Source organism: Pinus tabuliformis, chromosome 8 (assembly GCF_031772625.1).
Source record: "Pinus tabuliformis cultivar Carrire ecotype Pingquan chromosome 8, CPIR1, whole genome shotgun sequence".
NCBI lineage: Eukaryota > Viridiplantae > Streptophyta > Pinopsida > Pinales > Pinaceae > Pinus > Pinus tabuliformis.
Window position 1 is genome coordinate 1,704,937,437 of NC_142294.1, and position 22,079 is coordinate 1,704,959,515.

General features: G+C 37.4%; 2 protein-coding genes across 2 annotated transcripts; both read right to left on the minus strand.

Moving 5' to 3' along the window:
- Positions 1–15,865: 15,865 nt before the first annotated feature.
- On the minus strand, positions 15,866–16,306 carry LOC149242820 (F-box/kelch-repeat protein At2g44130-like). Its single transcript, XM_089371024.1, has one exon. It carries the CDS (start codon positions 16,304–16,306, stop codon positions 15,866–15,868), a length of 441 nt encoding a protein of 146 aa, XP_089227150.1.
- A 4,262-nt stretch (positions 16,307–20,568) lies between these two features.
- On the minus strand, positions 20,569–21,516 carry LOC149242821 (F-box/kelch-repeat protein At2g44130-like). The gene has a single exon (XM_089371025.1). The coding sequence runs from the start codon at positions 21,514–21,516 to the stop codon at positions 20,569–20,571; it is 948 nt and encodes a 315-aa protein (XP_089227151.1).
- Between the last annotated feature and the right edge of the window lie 563 nt (positions 21,517–22,079).

Genomic DNA, 22,079 nt, shown 5'->3' on the forward strand with positions numbered 1-22,079 from the left:
ATGGGTTGATGCCATTTTCCATTTGGATCACACAACAGAAAAACTCCTGAATAAAGTTGAAGAGAGTGAACACAGAAACCAAAATCTAGAAGCAGATGAGGTCTAATCTGATTAACGCACCTACAACACAGGGAAAGTGCGATGTCGTGCACCTACTACACATGGAAAGTGCAGTGGTCTAGGGACGAGACTTCAACTTGGTTCTTGGTCACAGTTTGTAGCTTAGTTCAGGGATTTAGGCCGAGCTAATGATAGTTAGTAAATAGAAATCACAGGGGTTGATCTAATGAAGTTACTAGAGCTACCACTAGGGCAATTAGGATGTTTGCAAATCGATTGTTCAGTTTATAAACAAAACCCGGAGATAGACTGAAGCAGCATTGATCTACTTTGCACTCGCATAGCAAATGCAGTTCAAAGGCTAGCTGGCTTAACTTTAGGTTCCATCTGTAAGTTTATAAAGCAAACAAATATAGACAAGAAAACAATCTATTCGCTTCCCAGTGGAGTCGCCATTTTGTTATCGGGAAATCTAGTGTCTATGTAGAGCTGCTAGTCCCACTAAGATGGGTAGCTATCTTAGAAACAAACATATTAAAGTTACTTTCATTTTCCTTTACGAGAAGTAGATAAGAGAGGATCAAAGACTACCAACCTTGATCTTGCGCTTGGTTCTTTGCTTGTTCCTTCTCCTCATTGATAGGTCTTTGCCACTTCTCCCTTGACCACTCCGCTTCAAAGAGTACCTGTAAAGCCTAAACAACATAATACCTTCAAAGTGTAGAGATATACAATCATAAACAACATAGGACCAGATATATATTGACCACACAAATGCACATACTATCAAACATACAAGAATGTGGAGGAAAACTTCAATAGATTTATTAATATGAAGATTAGAACAGAGGACTACAACCCATTGTTCTGACCCAGTGTCATCCTCCCAACATGAAAGCCCTTCTTCACCTCATGAAAAGCTTAGATCACCCAACACTATGATATTCCACGAGGAAACCAATAACACTTCCTTACAAGATACAAAAGTCCAACCTCTGGATCTCTGGGATGAGGGATCCATATATAGATGATTGCAGGGAGGTGAGTCAGCTTCTGGGATTTTGATTAGTGTCTTCTGTCTGATAGTTCTTTATTCCACTTGGAGATTGATGATCTCTTACTCATCCCTGGGTGAATTCAGAGAGGCAAGTGTCATAGGAGAAGTTTCTAGAAGATTCTATGATCATCGACCTCGCAAACTGTCTCTGCCATTTGTCCATTCTTGCCCATCGCACCCTACAGAAGGGTTTTCCAGTATGCATCGCACCTTTTACACTGGGCAGGTGAGATGCATCGCACCCTTAGCACTGAGCAACCTGTATGGTCCAGTTTTGACTAGTTCTGAGTAGTTTCTTGTGGAGAACTTCTGGGAGATGATGTAATTAGCTTACCTTGTTCCTTTAGGGCATGAAACAACACTTTTAGGGACTTAGAAGCCCTTGGTTTATGGAAATATATGAATGGGGTTGCAGTGCCCAAAAATGTCTATAACACATGGGAAGTTTGACTTCCTATGGAAAGGACCTTTTATTATACAGGCTTCACAAGGAAACAATACTTACCTTCTAAAAAGCTTGGATAGTACAGAAGCAGAAGATGGACCAGTGAATGGTCGAATACTGAAACACTATTTTGATCTAGTTTGTTGATATATCAGCACTCTAACTTGTACATAGCGAAATTCAGTTTCTGCAACTTTTTACAGCAATAAGAATAGAAAGGAATGGGCAGAAAGTTTTTAGAAACAATGAAAGAATTTTACTATTTTTGTTTTCATCTCAAGAGAAATGTATATATTTTACATAATCCTTTTGAACAGTTTTTTTTTTACTTACAGCAAAGGAATATTTCAGAAGTACAACAAGAGTTGTTTACAAGGCCATCTGACCTGTTGTTCTTAACTTTCCACCAGGGAAAGCCATCCCCAAGTGCAGCCAGTGTTATGCTCCTATACTAATAGGTGTCATATTTAATGATTGACTGAATTATCTCTGCAATATGTTCATACCTTTTCTAGCTGCAAAGGTTTTCCATATTTTTAAAGAGTCAAAAAATTAAAAAATGAAAAGAGGGTATACCCTAAGAGAAAAAATCAAAGGGTGAAAAGATAAATGGTCAAAAGAAAAAATGAAAGAAATGAACCCCAAACAAAGGACCAGGAAAGTGTGCAAGTCCAAATGCCACTACTACTTCACTTTTTGTAAATAAAGTATCATGTGCAATTTGTTGAACTTTATGCTATAGTTGATGAATGGCCAAACAACTTAATATTGGCCAGTACATGTTTGAATTTCCTGTTTTTGAGATAGAGAATAAAAATCTGTCCAAACTATTTAAACTTCGCAGATAAGTAGGTAGGTAGAGAAGCAAAGGAGCTCAACTATTTAACCTGAACCCTTGGAAGAAATAAGTGCAGATCTAGATAGGCTTATCATGTAAAGAAAAGAAAAGTATTTGAGGGTTTGTCAGTCCAAGTGCACCCAAAGAAAAAGAAGAAAATTTTTTAGGCATAATAGGCTGGATAGGCAGTTTTGATGTTGTAGAAAGAAACTTATGATTGATTTTATCTCTCAAAATATTCATCTTACTATTATCACAAGTACAGCTCAAGTGAGGCATGACTAACTTCCCTTCACACTTCTCCCCAATCACTTACTAATCCCCCCCCAAGGATATTAAGATTTTCTTAATATCACTAAATCACTCCATCTCATTTCATAAAAAACCTAGGTAAAACCACATTCTTACTTTAGGCAAAGAGCCACATTTCTTGTGTAAATCCCTGTTTTCCCTTTTTTCCTAAGTTTTCCAACATTATACTTGGCGCCCATTTACTTTCAAAAAGGTTTCATGTTAACAAACTAACATTTATTATATAAATCCCTTGTATAAGTTACCCATTCCCGTATTATTAATATATTAAAATCCCTATATTCTAATATTCCCGCCCTTGGTTAATATATAACCATATATCCACTTATTGGGATTTAAAGTTTTATTTGAAACCTTTAAATAACCTAACCCGCCATGTCTGCAAGAATTAATCAACATCTGGTTAATTAATAACTTGGCCACGAACCAATCAAATCCACCCCCGATATTATTAAAAACCATTATTTAAGTATATCGGTCCCACTGCTTATAGTCCCACCATCTCCGACCTCCGTCAGCCATCAGATCTGGGCCTGCTCATCCAACAGCCCACGATCATATCGCGACCCCCTCCGCCGCTAAAGTTTACTGCCCGGGGATTCGACGGTATTGCTCCCTTACTGTGGAGATGCATTGCGCTCCCGCCGTGATTGCTGCCTCCCCGCCTGAAACTGCTTGACCCCATAAGTTGTGCGGGAGGAAACCACTTACCACTCTTGCGCTAAATAATAGGACGTCCCATCCCGATGATGTCATACCACTAATTAATGCCAAAATCACTCGCCAAAGCCAAATTTTGTTAAATTGTCGGGAAAAATGTCATTTTCATTCATTTTCTCTCTGACCTGTTTACATTAAAAACACGTCCGGTTGATTGCTCGAGCGTCCAGTCCACCACCCGGCCAACAAATTTCAACGTCTTGCTCTGCAGCTTGTCGGCCAACCTGTGAATTGCATTGTTTTGCCTTCTGAACACAGGTATTTACCCAACTTGCCTCCCGAACCTGTAATTTCATTTTTCCTCGGTCAATTTTACCCAACAAAGCCAAATTCCAGTAAAGTTAGTTCGTAGCTCTTAGAGAAAGACACCCAGAACTACCGTTTTGCCCATTTTCCTACAGAAGCCTGACCTCTAGTTTGAAAACACAAGAACCAAACATGGAAGCTCTCGTAGCCCTAAACGTGGTGCCCCTCAATTCGCCTCATAAAGACCTGGATTGGTTACCCTTGGCTGACAGAGATTTTCAAATAAAAGAGTTATCTGGTGATATGAACCATCTCCAGGCATTTTTCCGAATTAGGAATAGTCATTTGAGCAACTCTGATGTCTATGGAATATGGGAATCTAATCTTCCCAGGTATTACCTTCCCTCAGTCAATGTGTTCCCAGATATTACTCACCAATGCTGTGCCAACTACGACCCTGTCAGTAAAGCAGTTATGACCCCATCCCAAACTGTACTCTTTTACATAACTGTTGAATCTATCAACGAGATGTTACAGTTCCATCCCATTCAGCCCCTTGCTCCTCTTTCCATGGGATTTTTGCTTGAGCAAGGCTCTCAATTACCCAATTCCGAAATAACCCGGATTGCTCAATTATTCATGAAACCAGATTACTAGCCCCAAGGCCCACCTCCCTATGTGCATTCCTGGTTCACTGAAACAGGCAGGCTTATTCTTGACATGATATCCTTTATCTTGGGATTCAAAACTAGTGAATATGTTGATGAGACAATCTTACTTATGTTGTTAATGTATACTCCAGGTCAGCCCCCTGCTGTCAAATATGATTATGCCTCTTTCATTGCCAATAAAATCAATGAGCAATTCATAAATCTGGACAGAGGAGTCTTCAAGTACACCTCATTCATATACCACCTTTTGCTATATTATCACCCAGACAGCTTTTAATTTCTCATCAGGAAATTGGATTCCAAAGGAGAGCAGAGGTCTGTGATCTTTTGGACCTCGGTCTTCCACAATGTTTGTGAATCCCCTTATACCTACTGTGAATTCATTGAATTGTTTGTACATCCAACCTCCACTCCATTGATAGGAGCTCCTCCTCCTAGGCTCTCTGGTGATATAAAGAAGATTCTATAGCTTTCCAGACAATACAAGATAGGTGTTGGTACCTCTACCAAAATCATACAGAAATCAGAATATATGGCTGTGAACTGTGCCCTTTCAAGCTGCCCAAATATGTGCCCATGAGATTATTTGCACTGGAGTATTTCAGGCAGCTTATCAATGTAGATTTAACCCACTTTTTCAATGCAAAGAAAAAGGCTCAGCTGAGAATAAAAAACCAGTTAGGCCCTTTTATCATCCATAAGAGGGAGGCATGGGAATATGCTAATAAGATATTAGGGGAAGAACTTAAATTGAAGAAAAGTTTCTAGTGGGTGCCATATGACCCAAATAGCTTTATAAGTGACAGAAAAGTAAGAAACAAGCTATCAACTTATATACATCATAGGATCCCTGAAATTGAATAGTTTGTTAATCAAGATGAGTGGGTAGAGGGTACATTAATAAAAGAAATTAATGAACAAGAAAATATGGAAAAAGCTATGAAATATCTTGAAAAGACCCTTGACCTGGACTCTTTTGGACAGGTATCTTTCAAGCTGCCTCAGCAAACCGGAGTGGGTACATCCTCTGCTGGAACTTCACAGTAGCCTGTACAAGAAACCAGCGCACCAGTTATAGGGTCTTCTAAGGGCAAGGAAGTGGCAAACACAGAGCAGCAAGCAATGACTGATCAGCAGGGGCAAATTCCTCTGGTCCAAACCAAAGCAGCAGAGATTCCTACATTACAGACTCCTCTAAATGAGGAAAGAGGCAAGAAAAGAGATAGGGAAGAAGCCACACCTATGAGTGGGCCTGCAAAACAACCAAGGGAAAAAAGGAAAAGACTCAATCCTGTGTCAGAAGAGGAAATCTTTGAAGAAAAAACTGAAAGTTTAAAAGGGGAAAAGATAGCCAGCCAACAAACATCCCCGGTGGTGGAAACATCAACTAGCTCATTGTTATGAAACCAGCTCAAGAAAAAGATAGAAAAGATAGATCAATGCCTTAGAATTCAGCCTCTTTGAGGGGGAAACCTCCTTCACATTACATAAATGAACAATTCTTGGATGATTCAAATGACAAAACCTCCTTTCTATATATAGGAATATAAGGAGTCACAATATAACCCAGCCGGCCTAAAAATAATAATATAAAGCCACAAAAATAACAATAGAGGGATTCTATGGGGCATAGTAATAACAATATGGGGATAATAGGGCACAAAAATATTACTAAGGGGTACAACTATAATAGTAATGGGGTAATCACTAGTATTATAAGGACCCACCATGCCCCTCTCCTTCAAAAAAGTGTTGTCCTCAATGCTTGAGAAGTTCTGGATGCTTCTGTATAAAATTCTCATCCTCCCATGTGGAATATTCAGCGGATAAGTTCTTCCACTTGATAAGATACTCCAAAATTGATCGATTTCGTAGCTGTCAAGTTCTTGTTTCTGTGACTGCTTCCAGTTCCAATATAATTTTTCCTTCCTCGTCAAGTTCTGGCAATATTGTTTGAACTGGGAGCTTGTCGCCTATAACCTTCTTTAAACATGAAACATGGAAAACTGGGTGCAATCGAGAAGCTGCAGGAAGCTCCAATTTGTATGCCATAGTACCAATCTTTTGCAACACCTTGTATGGACCATAATACTTTGGTGATAATTTATTATCCTTCTTAGCTTGCTTGAGGGACATTTGCTTGTATGGTTGTAGCCGTAGGAATACCCAATCACCTATATAAAAACTTATTTCGCTACGATATTGATTTTCTTGTTGTTTCATTCTATTCTGTGCCAACACGAGGTTATCCTTTAAGAGGTGGAGGACTTGTTGTTGATGTTCGATGTGATGTTCCACTGCTTGAACCTTAGAATTTTCTCTTAAATATGATGTGATGGATGGTGGCTGATACCCATAAAGTGCCATAAATGGGGTCAGTTTTGTTGCTGTATGGAAGGAAGTGTTATACCACCATTCAGCTAGAGGCAATCATTTCATCCATTGTGTCTGTTTATCAGATACAAAGCGACAAAGATATCCTTCCAAACATTTCTTTACTATCTCAGTTTTCCCATCAGATTGAGGATGATAAGATGAGCTATGAGCTAACTGAGTACCAAGACAAGAAAATAATTCTGTCCAAAAATTTCCAGTGAAAATGGGATCTCTGTCACTTACAATAATCTTTGGGTTTCCATCTAGCTTTTGAATTGTTTCCATAAATGCAGTAGAAATTGTACTGGCTTTAAATGGATGCGATAATGCACACAAGTGTGCATACTTGGTAAGTCTGTCAACTACCACCATGATGACACTCTTTCCCTCAGACTTGGGTAGACTTGTGATAAAATCCATTGAAACCTCCTCCCAACATTGGCTTGGAATGGATAAAAGTTGTAATAGACCCGGTGTCTTAATTGTTTCAACTTTATTTTGTTGGCAAACCAAACATTCCGCCACAAACTTCTGAATATCTGATTTAAGGCCATCCCAAAAAAATTCCTTCTTAACCCTGTGGTAAGATTTTAAAAATCCTGAGTGCCCTCCTAAGGGATAATTGTGCAATTCCATAATAATCTTTTGTTGTAGCTTGGAATTCTTACAGAGGTATAAGCGATCTTTGTACCAAAACAAATTATTTTTCTAGCTAAATGTATCAGATATACTGGAATCTTGTTGTAACTTTCGAATAAGTGCCCATACTTCTTCGTCATTCTTCCATTCCTCACTTGCCTCGTTTATCCAATCTGGTTGGATAATAGAAATGGAGCACAACAATGCTTCCACATCCTCATCCTTTCTTGAGAGTGCATCTGCCACCACATTTTGCTTCCCTTTTTTGTAGATGATTTCAAAGTCATAACCCAACATCTTTGTGACCCACTTTTGTTGCTGTTCAGAGGATAATCTTTGTTCTAAAAAGTATTTAAGGCTATCATGATCCATTTTTACCTTGAAGTTTCTTCCTATTAGGTAGGGTCGCCATTTCTTAAGTGCATGGAGTATTGCCAACATTTCCTTCTCATAAATAGATTTTCTTAAAAACTTTCCCTTGATTGGACGAATTTCAAAAGCAGTGGGTCTTTCATCTTGCATTAAAACAACACCAATTCCATTTCCTGAAGCATCACATTCCACAATAAAGGTTTTTGTGAAGTCCGGTGTAGCTAAGACCGGTGCTTGGCACATTGCCTCTTTAAGATGTTTGAATGCCTTTGTTGCTTCTGGAGTCCATGAAAATGCATCTTTCTTCAATAATGTTGTTAGAGGTGCCGCTATTCTCCCATAATTCTTAACAAACTTAAGTATGGGGGATTTACGCAGTGCATTATATTAGATATCATTTTTGGGATTCAACTGCGTTAAGTAAGTCATTCAAACGTATGACCATTTCCATGAGAGGTAGTCGTAACTGACTAATTTCTCATTATTTTTTAATAGTTCACTTAGCACTCATTGCATCGGGTGATGCTCACAGGGGTGAAGAAGTGGGATTGAAACTAGTGAAATGTGGAGAACGAATCACATAGCATCAATCATCACTTCCGGGGCTTGCACTCGGTAACCAGGACTTCCCAGGAGGTCACCCATCCCAGAACTCCTCTGGCTCAAGTGCGCTTAACTGGATGCAATGAGTGCTAAGTGAACTATTCAAAAATCATGAGAAATTAGTCAGTTACGACTACCTCTCATGGAAATGGTCATACGTTTGAATGACTTACTTAACGCAGTTGAATCCCAAAAATGATATCTTAACAAACTTTCGATAATACCTTTTCAACCCGAGAAATTCTCGCAGATGCTTTATGGATGTGGGAATTTTCCATTCCTTAATGGTTTTAATTTTGCTAGGGTCTACCTTAACTCCTTCATGAGATACAATATGACCCAGATATTCCACCTCTTGCACTCCAAAGAAACGTTTGGATATTTTTGCATATAATTGTTTCTCCTCCAATAGTTGTAGCACCCTGTCAACATGTTCAGCATGATCCTTCCAAGACTTGCTGTAGATTAGTATATTATCAAAAAATACTAACACAAATTTTCTAAGGAATGGTTTGAAAATTGAATTCATCACACCTTGAAATTTTGAAGGTGCATTGGTAAGGCAAAAAGTCATGACCAAAAATTCATAATGACCCTCATGAGTTCTAAATGTTGTTTTTGGAATGTCTTCAATATTCATTCTGATTTGATGATATCCTGAACGAAGATCCAACTTGGTGAAGTAAATTGATCCATGCAATTCATCCAGTAATTCATCAATGACAGGAATGGGAAACTTATCTTTAATAGTGAGCTTTTTTAGCTCCATATAATTCGGACACATGCGCCATGATCCATCCTTCTTGTGCACCAATACTACTGGAGTAGAGAAAGAACTTTGACTCGGTTGAATTATACCAGCCTCTAGCATTTCTGCAACCATACGTTCAATTTCACTCTTTTGGGCATAGGGATATCTGTACGGCCTCATGTTTGGAGGAACACTTCCTGGAATCAGATGAATAGCATGATCATGATCATGAATAGGTGGGAGACCTTTGGGAGTCTCAAATACCTTGGAATGATTGTCCAAGACTTTTTGGAGATCTGGAGAAATAGATGATTCCAATGTGGAAACATCTAGCGAACATAATTGTGCAATTACACCTCTTTGTTCCCTTTTTAGAAGCTTTGTCATACCGTTAGAGCTGATTATCTTTCCCGGTTTCCCTGCAATATCCCTTAATTCAACTTCCTTTCCTTCCACAAAAAATTTCATGAAAAGTTCTTGAAAATTAAAAGATATTGTACCCAAGGATTGTAGCCATTGGACTCCTAGTACAACATCAGCACCTCCCATTGGAATGGAAAGCATTGGGCTAGTCAATACATATTCTCCCATGGATAGCTTGATATTATGGCACTTTCTTGAGCAATTTGTTGTTCCTCCATTTGCAACCATCACTTGACACTCTGGTGCTAGATATAAGAAGCAATTCAATTTTTTTTCTACCTTACAATGAATAAAATTGTGGGTACTTCCTAAATCAATCAACACTATTAACTTTTTCTTCTTGATTTGTCCTTTTATCTTGATGGTTTGAGGAGTGGTAATTCCCGCCAATGCATTACAAGATATGGTTGGATTCATTTCTTTTTTTCCTAGGCTTTGTTCCTGTAGTATATCCTCTTCTTTTGAACTTTCTTACTCCTTTTCCTCTTCATCTTCACAATCTATGTAGAATAATTTATTCTCGGCACGCTTATGACCTTTAGTGTATTTTCTATCAAAATTATAACAAAGCCCTTTTTCTCTTTTTTCTTCCAATTTTTGTGGTGTCAACCTTATAGGTTGTGGAAGACTAGGGGCAAAACCACTTGCATCTTTATAGTTGTGAGTGGTGTGCTTCCTGATTGCCATAATTTTTCTTTCCATTTTTATTGCTAACCTGAATGCCTTCTCTAATGAATCAGGTTCCCAAAGACGAACATCATGTTGGATATTATCCTTTGAAGTCCCTATGAACACATCAATCCTATTCTCCTCTGGAATATTTTTTACCCTTATGTTCAATTTTTGGAACTCCTCAATGTGCTCCATTATTGAACCCTTTTGTTTGAGACTTATCAGTTGGCTAAAAAAAGTGTTGCTTTTTGTATCCACATAATGTGCTGTCAATTCTTCTGTAAAAATTACCCAAGTAATAATTTTTTTACGAGAGCAAAGCCATTGATACCATACAAAATTATTTGGTTTCAAATATAAAGTTGCAATACGTACCTTTTGTGTGTTTTGCACATTATTGAGATAAAAAGCTTGCTCCATCTGTAATATCCATGTTGTTGGATCCTTGCCATCAAACTTCCTCATATCGATTTTTGGAATATGGTGGGTCTTCGATTCAACATTAGGATCTATGGAATCATGATTAACATTTCTTTTGTTCTCATCATGAGTTTCCTTTACTACCCTTTCACCATTAGTGACCATTTCTTGTAGCAACTTATTCATATTTATCTTCAATTCTTCCATGTCTGTCTTCAAATCTGTCTTCCAATCATCCATCTTAGCTTCCATGCATTTCATCTTAGCTTCCACGCCCTTTATCTTAGATTCCATGCCATTTATCTTAGCTTCTGTTAGATTTTGTGGGACTGACATTTGTTGCACTTGGTCTTGTAATTTTGATATATCATGTAGAATTTCTTCGTCTTCTTCATGAGTCATGCTACTACTTTCAGGTTGCTTACTAGGTGTTTGCATTTTCTTTCCTCTGGGCATCAGTTACCGATAAAAATTCTCTACTATGCCCTTTGAATTCCTTCAAAATAATTTTTCAGACCAAGCTTAAGCAAAAATTTAAAAAAATCTACACACGTTTTTTCACTTTGTAGGAGCTCGATATTGCCTCTGATGCATCTTTGTAATTTCTGATCATCCAGTTCTGAAATTGCAACTTGTAGTAGCCCTCTGTGTCCTCTTTCCAATGCCACCAGTCTGATCCCAATTGGATTCTCCAAGGAAGAGTTATGTCAAATCTCCCACAGTGACCTGATTATAGACTAGTTCAATAGAGCGAACTTGTACGACATTCCACATGTCCCTGTTTCGACCTCTGGCTCTGAAAAAGATATACAAGAAACTACAGTCCATCCTCTTTCTGTATCTTCTTACGAAATTTCAATCCAATGCTCAGAGAGAAAGTTATGATGATTTTCCCCAGGTCACCTGTTTGGAATGTAATTCAGGAGTCTGCAAAAAGACCAACTTCCTCAGATCATATCTCCGCAAATATAGCGCAAAAAGCTCTGAAATTCAGACCTAAGATTCAGCGTGATGTACTCTCAAATGAGTTTTTTTTAGCTTCTGAAACGTCGTAAAAAAAAGTTCTAGCAAAAATGCCACGATGACCTGTTTGGAGCAGTGAAACCCTAGAATCCAAACCTCTGATACCAAATGTTATGAAACCAGCTCAAGAAAAAGATAGAAAAGATAGATCAACGCCTTAGAATTTAGCCTCTTTGAGGGGGAAACCTCCTTTACATTACATAAATAAACAATTCTTGGATGATTCAAATGACAAATCCTCCTTTCTGTATATAGGAGTATAAGGAGTCACAATATAACCCAACCGACCTAACAATAATAATATAAAGCCACAAAAATAACAATAGAGGGATTATATGGGGTACAGTAATAAAAATATGGGGATAATAGGACACAACAATATTAATAAGGGGTACAACTACAATAGTAATGGGACAATCACTAGTATTATAGGGACCTAACACTCACATAGGCAGGAGCTAGAAAGGCAACATAGTGTGGAAGTTTCATCCACTAGGCCACCAAGTAAGCAGGCCTCTGACATCAAAAGGACGTTCACAGAGATAAAGGCTAGAAATGACCCACTACGGCTGCAGATTTATAACCAGAATCTTAAGATGACCCCCACAAACTAGCAAAGGTTGATGTCTGCCTATGAAATTAAGGAGGGCAAAATGATCATGTGTTATTTAGGCCCAAGGTGCAGCAACCGCAATCAACAGCTCATTACATCAGGACAAATCTGGAGGTCTTGGCCAAGGATATTCATCCAATGGACCAGATTGAGCTACATAAACAGATTGGAGAGATGGTATACTCCACACTAGCTGATAAAACTATGTTAGCTCATAAATTGAAAAACTCCTTGAATAATACCTCTGCTCAGTTAGATTTGGAGAAAACTTCTTCTCTAGCAAAGGACAACAAGATAAAATCCTTGGAAGAAATTATCATTGAACTGGGACATCATCCTAAAGATGCCAAAGGAATAAAGACACTGATGAAGAATAAAGAAGAGGACATTGCTGCCCTCAGAAAACAGTTGAAATTTCCTCCTTCTATGCATCCACAAACTGTAGAAGTTGTACAACAGAAATCTGAAGAGGACATGATGGACCTACTCATGAGATTGAATGAGTAGATTGAGTGAGATAGAGCAGGCATTGGAGAAAGCTCTATAAGAAAAGTAGGGAGAGTCGACCTCCCAGCCACCTGAAGTAGCCCCAACAGTCACTACTACCCCCTCCACACTTATAACAACATTGCCTCCCACTGTCCAAGCATCAACAATAGAGATCATCACAGGTACCTCAGCAATAGCACCAGGCAACAGTACTACTATGAGTACAAAACAACTGATAAAAGCTGTGGAAGAATTAAAGCTGCAAGTATCAGAATTGAAACTGGTCAAAGACCAATTGGCAAAGGTGGAAAAGAATTATGATAAATCCAAAATGAATGTGGTGGAGAAAACAAGGGAGGTCAAAACATTGGAGAACAAGGTGAGAGCATTAGAAAAGGATCTCTCTCTGGATAAGCCTCTAGTAGAAATCAAAGGAATTTTGTGGACCGTCATCAATCAATCCCTTAGTAATGTGTGGAGATCTATCCAAGTCATCTATGAATAGATTGACCTAGTAAGAGTGGCCCAAGTAGAGATTCAAAAGGCAAAGGATTTATTGGGATAGATGCCTGAACAAGCTAACCGGCTAATACATTTTTTGAACACCAAGACCAGTGAAGAATTGGAGGCAATGGAAATCAGAGATAGAACAAGCACCATTCTAGAAATCAAGAGAGTTCTAACCATGAGAAATCTGATGAAAAATTTGGAAAAGAGATGTCAGGACATGCAGGTGAAGATTGCTTCTTTCACAGAAACGTTTACAGTCTTGCATAAAAAGGGTTTTCCAAGTCCTTTAGGGAGTAATGATCATCTGATGAGACATGTAGATTACACACACAAATTGAATAAATATGCTACTGATCAAGTTAATACATCATCAAGTACTTCAGGAGAGAAGGCACTTCCATTTGGCCAAGCCCTATACGATAGCCTGGAAAATGTATTCTACATTGAGCACGAGGTAGAGCATCTATTCACCATCCTAGCTAATTTCTTCAGATACACAGGGACTGACGAAACTTTGAGGAAGCTTCAGAGACATAAATTACCAGGACCGCAGTGGTGGAAAAGTATGTTAGAGATTCTATAAACTTATCTTTGGTATCTTTGGTCAATTGAAAATTTTGGACCATCTACTATAATGCGGAGAACATAAATGAATCAGAGTCATGCGGGTCAAAGCACATCACATCAGAGTTGAAGAACATCCGACACAGGATGGAGTAACCAGCACGGAATATTAGTGGGGGACAGATGTAAAACAACTTACAAAACCTACCTCTGGTACATTCAATAAAGAGGGAGCGGCCAACACAGCATCAATTTATTGCTTCCTTATTTCCGAGACTATTTGTCTCTATCTTTTGTAAAAGAAGCATTAATCACCACTAGATATTATTTCTACCAGATATTTTGTAAGATCTTTTGATATTCTGTATAAATACCCCCCCCCGATGAAGTATTTGGGGTTGGTGGGTGTTCATAGTTTCTGATTCTAATACTGAAGTTTTTTGGAATAAAAAGCTGTTGGAACCATTTTTGTCTGGCCTACTAGATGAAGAATTGATGTTGAAGACCTGTTACAGAATTCTTGAATCATCTTATGGATCAATAAGTCCCTTCTAACTTGTGTTTTACAGTTTCTATGTTTTATCATATATGTTTCATGATCTAAATAATAAAGAGAAAGAATAACTCAGAATTTGCTTGATTGCACTCTGTGTTCAGTCTCTATTATTATCAATGTTTTCTTCAAAATTAGAATAAACAGTGAATTCTTAATTGCTCCTATTTCCCCTGATTCTTTCCTCGTGAATATTTGCTAAGGAATTCTTAACTGCTCCTTAATAGTAGTCAGCCATTTTCCCTCTGTCAACATGATGAAGGATTCTTAATTACCCTTCACCCATTGATTCCATTCCATCTGATTTCAGCCTATGAATTGTCCCATATTTGAGTACCTTGCTCTGTGATACCATCCTCAGTTAGAAATTGAATCCGGGAAGCTATCCTCCTTTGACTCCATCATGCCCAATGGACTAAAACTCTTCAGTTTTAACCTCACTGTTCTGTTGAATCTCCATTTCTCCAACCAAACTCAAAACAAAACCCTTGTACTTCATAACTAGTCTAACACATATCAAAACAAAGCTAGATTATAAAGAGAGAACCCTCTCTGGATGCAGATTGGCTAGAATCTGTATCTAAAAGATTGGTCTGTGGTTACCTCGGCCGTATTCCCTTTCTTACAACTTTGGGGAACAACCTTAGTGATAACACATGTTATTAATAATAATTTAGCCCATAGACTTGGTATATAATTAGATGTTGATTTCTAATCCTATTTGATATATATATATATATATATATATATATATGTTACCATATCTCTTTATACATCTTTTGTATTTATTTATTTACCATACCTCTTTTATAAATATGGTATTTGGCTCAAGATATTAATAATTATTTGTCCGATGGTATTTAACCCATAGGCTTCACCTAAATAAAACCTATTTTTTGAGTTTTCATAAATATAAAGAGATTTATGGAGTAAATATAAAAATAAGTTTTATTTATTTACCGTGCCTCTAATTTATTTATATTTTTATTTATTTACCATACCTATAAAAAAGTCTTATTTATTTACCATACCTATGGTTTCTTTATATTTGTATTTATTTATCATACCTCTTTTTAGAGTGTTAGTAAACCTCTTTATATTTTAAATTTATATTTTAATTTTTTATTGTCTTTCTAGGCTGATTTTATTAAAACCATTGTTTAATTGTATTGACCCATAATATAAATATAGCGTCAATATAATGATTTATAATATCAGTTTATATTTATTTTAAATTTGGATCTATCAAGTTACTAGAGATTTGGTTTCTTCTCCTCTAAACATTTTCTCAAATTTTGTACTAAAAACAAGTTTGCACTTTGATAGATTGGATTCCTCTAGGGGCTTCATAGACCAGGGGTTAAGATGGATCTAGGATGATTTTATTAAAAGTAATAATATATTGTAATATTTTATTGTCTTTTTAGGCGCGCTCTACAATATAATATAGCGTCAATATAATATAAATCATTATATTGACGCTATATTTATATTATGGGTCAATACAATTAAACAATGGTTTTAATAAAAGCTTCTACAGTCGCCAAACGGTTGAGTTGCCTGTCGTAACCGCCGGCAAAGTAGATACGTCCAGTGGAAGAACAGGCGGCATACGCAAATAAGTAGCGAAAATTGGGAATATCAGCTCCGCGGCTCCATTTGGCGGACACAAAATCATAAATGTAAATACTCTTCATTTGTCTCCAACCGGCTAGATGCACTCCGCCTATGAGAACGAGCTTCCTATTCACACAAACACACTTATAGGACGTATGAATTCCACAACAGTGGGGAACACTGATGGGTACACATTCCCAGGTGCCCTTCACAGGGTAATACACTGTTATCCCATTGAAATAATGTTCTCCATTTCTTTTAAGAAAACATAAAAGTTGATCGCTCTTTACAGAGATTTTTCTATCAGAATAAAAGTTAGGGTCACTCAGCATCGCTTCCCAGCTGCGACACACGACTTTGAGATTCCTGTGTGAGGTGTAGGGAACTCTTAGCAAGCACTGTCGAACGAGATCATCTGGAAGATCTAGGCTGATTTTATTAAAACCATTGTTTAATTGTATTGGTCTGTGGTTACCTCGGCCGTATTCCCTTTCTTACAACTTTGGGGAACAACCTTAGTGATAACACATGTTATTAAAATTAGATGTTGATTTCTAATCCTATTTGATATATATATATATATATATATATATATATATATATATGTTACCATATCTCTTTATACCTCTTTTGTATTTATTTATTTACCATACCTATGGTTTCTTTATATTTGTATTTATTTACCATACCTCTTTTTAGAGTGTTAGTAAACCTCTTTATATTTTAAATTTATATTGTGTTTATACATTATAATAATTAGATTGATTTTTAAAAATGTTAAATGTTAAACATTACTTAAAAAAATGTTTTATTTATTTACCATACCTATGATTTGTTTATATTTTTATTTACTTACCATACCTCTTTTTTGGGTGTTCTTAAACTTCTTTATTTTAAATTTATATTGTGTTTATACATAATAATAATTAGATTGATTTTTAAATCCGGCCAATATTAGATTAAAAATGTTAAATGTTAAACATTATGTTTACATTTACATTTTTATATGAGATCTACCACATACTGGGTTGTAGAGCGCGCCTAAAAAGACAATAAAAAATTACAAAATGTTTTATTTATTTACCATACCTATGATTTGTTTATATTTTTATTTACTTACCATACCTCTTTTTTGGGTGTTCTTAAACTTCTTTATTTTAAATTTATATTGTGTTTATACATAATAATAATTAGATTGATTTTTAAATCTGGCCAATATTAGATTAAAAATGTTAAATGTTAAACATTACGTTTACATTTACATTTTTATATGAGATCTACCACATACTGGGTTGTAGAGCGCGTCTAAAAAGACAATAAAAAATTACATTGTAATAAAGCATATTTAGAAGTTAATAATATCCATGGTAAAACAGAAGTGAATATCCATAGTTAATAATCTTTTCATATTTTTATAAAATATTTTGATTATGAAATAAGCTATGATTTTTTGGCATGTGGTATTTATATTACACCACGGCAAAAAACTACCTATAACCTTATATAATCAAATTTATGTAAATTACATTAACAAAATTACTCCTTACATTTAAATTATCCTTTCACAACCACAACTTGACACCACGTTGAATCTATAATTTATTGATGTAATATGAATTTACCTAAATTACCTTAACAAAGTTACTCTCCAACTTAATTTATCCTTTCACTACCACAACTTGAAAGCACATTGAATCTATAATTTGTTAATGTAATATGAGTTTACCTAAATTACGTTAACAAGATTACTCGCCAACTTAACAACTTGAAAGCAAAATGAATCTATAATTTGTTGATGTAATATGAGTTTACGTAAATTACGTTAACAAAATTACTCGCCAACTTAATTTATACTTCCACGACCACAACTTGAAAGCACAGTGAATTTATAATTTGTTGGTGAGGTCAAGGTTATATATAGATAGTACCAATTATTCAATTGTTCTATATTAAATGTTAAACATTACATTTACGTTTACAATTTTATATAAGATCTATCTTACACTAGACTGTAGAGCGCTTAAAAAGACAATAAAAAAATTACAATATATTATTACTTTTAACTTTTTACACACATATTAATATATATTCAGCATATTAAGTGAACTTACTGATATATATTATCTAGCAGTACAAATAAAAATAAATAAACATCGACAAAAATACTAATTAAATATATATTTTTAAAAACATAATCCTAACTTTATCTATAACCAACAAATATATTTAACTACATATATATAGAGGTAAACATTTTTTTCTCTGAATAAAGACCAATTCTATTAAGTAAAGAACAGTATAGTACAATCAAGCTTGCATGCAAGCCAAACAAAAAGCAAGGGAGCCAAAGGAGAGAGGGCTATATAGAGCACAGAATAACAAAAACTAGAATTAAGCAGAGAGAACTACCCTGAGGGGGCAGTGACTATCACACTACTTTTTTTTCCTTTTTTCTTGCTTACGCTGACCCATCCAGTGGAGTTGGCTGAGCCAAAACAAGTTGAAGACTATTCTGCCCTCGTGGCGGAATATCTTTATCAGAGTCCGAGGACGAAGTAAAATGAGAACGTTTCTGAGATATCTGAGAGGCGGAGGGGTTTGCCGAATCGTCCAAGGGAGCTTCCAGCGGAATCTCAACGTTCTGCCCATCTGCTACAATTTCCTCCTCCTCCGAACTGGAGGAATCTGAATCGTCCATAGGGGTGGGGGAGGCACACTAGGATTCCAACTTTTGGACTTGGGCTTGCGCTTCAGATTGTTCTTTTTGTCGAGGTACTGAGAACAGGAGCTTTGGAGATGTCCAGTTTGATGACAATGGCGGAAACGGAAGGCTATATTTTCATAATCCAAGATTTGAGTCCAATGAAAATCTCCATACCTGAGATTAATCTTATCCGGGAGTCCTCTGCTAATATCTATTTCTGCACAGATTCTGCTGTAGGTGAAGAGCCCATTTGCCTTCCGAGTAGAATCTACAGCGAGATAGCGCCCTAAAGTGTTTGCAATGGCTAGGAAGACAGAGACATGCCATAGATCCGGAAAGTTCGGGAGCCTGATCCAAATGGGAATTTTGGTGATGACAGTTGTAGTAGGGTCGAAGTCTGGAAACCACGTAGTAAGAAAAAGCCCAGCCGAGCCCCAGAACCAAGGTCCTTCCATTAAGGCCTTCTGGTAATCTTCATTTAGGTCAAAAGCCACAATGAAGAATCCTTTTGAACATAAGTATATCTGACATTTTTTACTCCAATTGGTGTGGATCCATCGGTATAGATCTGATGTGCGAGGCCATAGTCCATTAAATCTGCATACAAGTGTGGATTCTGCAAAAAGCTGAAAGCGATGATCCCAGGTTGTGAGAGATTGATGGAGGGGATGTCCTCTAATTTGTCTACCAGAAAAGGCTTTGGAGCCTCAAATGGATGGCCTGTTGTTGAAGACTTAGGCAACTGAGCATGGACAACGTCTTTATATGAAAATGTCTTAGCAGAGGAGGATTGCCCAACAGCTCCCCCTCTCAATCGAAGAGTAAGAGTAATGGATGCATTTCTTTTAATGCTATAGAAAGACAGAGGGAGAGAATCTTCAAGTTGTTTACATTCATGGAGAAGTCGTTGAGCTGCAGAGGGTATCCCCAACTTGAGATCTAGAGCATTCTTGAGGTTCTGCACTAAATCCGACGAGTTCACCCAATGAAGCTGAGTTTTGCCGGAGATAAGCATGATCTGGATCTGAAATGCGACAGAAGGATCAGGGTTCTGTTTTCCTTTGCAGATCCAAGTCGAGAGTTGGCTGGAGCATTGAAGGGCCTTCTTCCCCTGAACTTGACGTAGGGGTTTGTGAGGAGAAGAGGAGAGAGTCCGAAGACCATTGGACCTGTCAAAGCGATCCACCCAGAAGAGCTTCCAGACAATGCGTCCAAGTAGATCCAGGACATGTAACAAAAACTGAAGATCTAGATCCATAATAGAGTCTTTCTTCCCCAGAGCCTCCGCCAGAGAAATGACGATAGAATAATCGGCACGCTCATCCTTGGCCTCTGCGTTTGCATTCTGATGGAGGCGGCTGGAATGCGGCAGCCGAGGTCCAAGATCTCCCAAAAGCAATGCTGGGAGCAGAGAAAAAGAGGGCTAGGGTAGCTTTCAGAGAATGATTGAAAACCTACGTATCAGCGACCAAAAAAAAGAAGAGAAAGGAGATAATAGTCCCGTAATCCTGGGCTGAAACGCACCTCTCCAGCTTCTAAATGGCAGACCAGAGGCCGCACGGCGGCCAAGGGCGAGGCAGCGTCGGCGGTAGAGCTAGGGTTCATGTTCGGTCAAACGTCGAGAGCCCCTTATTCAAAACGTTCTCAATATATAGAGGTAAACATTACCACACATACCCAATAGACATATATTTTTACAAACTCAAACATGTAAGGAAACATAGAAACACGAAGTCAAAGAACCCTTTTATGACTCGCAGTTTATGCAAACATAGAAGCACGAACTCAAAAAACACTTTTATTGCTCGCAGCTTATGTAAAGCTGATTGGATTAGTATTCTCATTGCATTTCCATGGGTTCATCTAAACCCAGATCGAGAAAATTAGCGTTCAAATTTCCAAGGTTGTTACACGGTGCACAAATTCTTTCTCACTCAGTTCGAACATGTCAGGAACTGTGACGTACTCGCCAGTCACGAGGTGAACCAGATGACACATATTGCGCCCCCAGGAGCAAACCATCCAATCGTGCCACTGTGTAGCATTGCCAAAGTTTTCCCGAGAAGAAGCAAACTTTTTATGCAAGGCATACAACTGCCCAGAAGGCACGGACAAACTTCCTGGTCCTTCTAAACTCCACATATTTTCCAACCTTGTCCACCTTCCCTCCCTCGGATCGAAAACTTCTGCACTTCTGTCATTCGATCCACCTAATACCATGAATTTTCCTTCAACGCAAACACCCAGAGATTCGATGCGTGGTTGGCTCATGGGAGGCAAAACTTCCCACTTATCCTCCTCCACGTCATAAGCTTCTACAGTCGCCAAACGGTTGAGTTGCCTGTCGTAACCGCCGGCAAAGTAGATACGTCCAGTGGAAGAACAGGCGGCATACGCAAATAAGTAGCGAAAATTGGGAATATCAGCTCCGCGGCTCCATTTGGCGGACACAAAATCATAAATGTAAATACTCTTCATTTGTCTCCAGCCGGCCAGATGCACTCCGCCTATGAGAACGAGCTTCCTATTCACACAAACACACTTATGGGAGACATGAATTCCACAACAGTGGGGAATACTGATGGGTACACATTCCGAGGTGCCCTTCACAGGGTCATACACTGTTATCCCATTGACATAATGTTCTGTATTTTTTTTAAGAAAACATAAAAGTTGATCGCTCTTTCCAGAGATTTTTCTATCAGAATAAAAGTTAGGGTCACTCAGCATCGCTTCCCAGCTGCGACACACGGCTTTGAGATTCCTGTGTGAGGTGTAGGGAACTCTTAGCAAGCACTGTCGAACGAGATCATCTGGAAGATCGGTAATTACGGCCATCACTACAGAGATAACTTGAATCTTCAAAACACTGTCTTTCACCCGATTTGTATCCCCAATATTTCGACATATCTTAAGAGAGCTGAAATGTCACGTACTACTTATATAGGGCATCGCCTCTTCTACTATAATATTTTTTTATGGGGTCAAAGATTAGGTTTATCCGGATGATTTTAAAGCTTTAGATTTATATAAAAATTATTAAGTGTATTAACCGAAAATATAAATATATGGGTCAATACCATGATGATTTATAATATTAGTTTATATCTATTTTAAATTGGGATCTATCAAATTCCTAGAGATTTGGTTTTTCCTAGTGTAAACATTTCCTCAAATTTTGTACTTAAAAACAAGTTTACACTTTGAAAGATTGAATTCCTCTAGGGGTTTCATAGACTAGGGGTTAAGATGGATCTAGGCTAGTTTTATTAAAACCATAGTTGAATTATAAGTTTTTTCCTTATTTTATTAAAAAAATGTTATAAAAATAAAATAAAATATTTTTTTATTGTGAAATAAGTTAGGATTTTTTTGTTTGTGGTATTGATAAGGCATGGTAT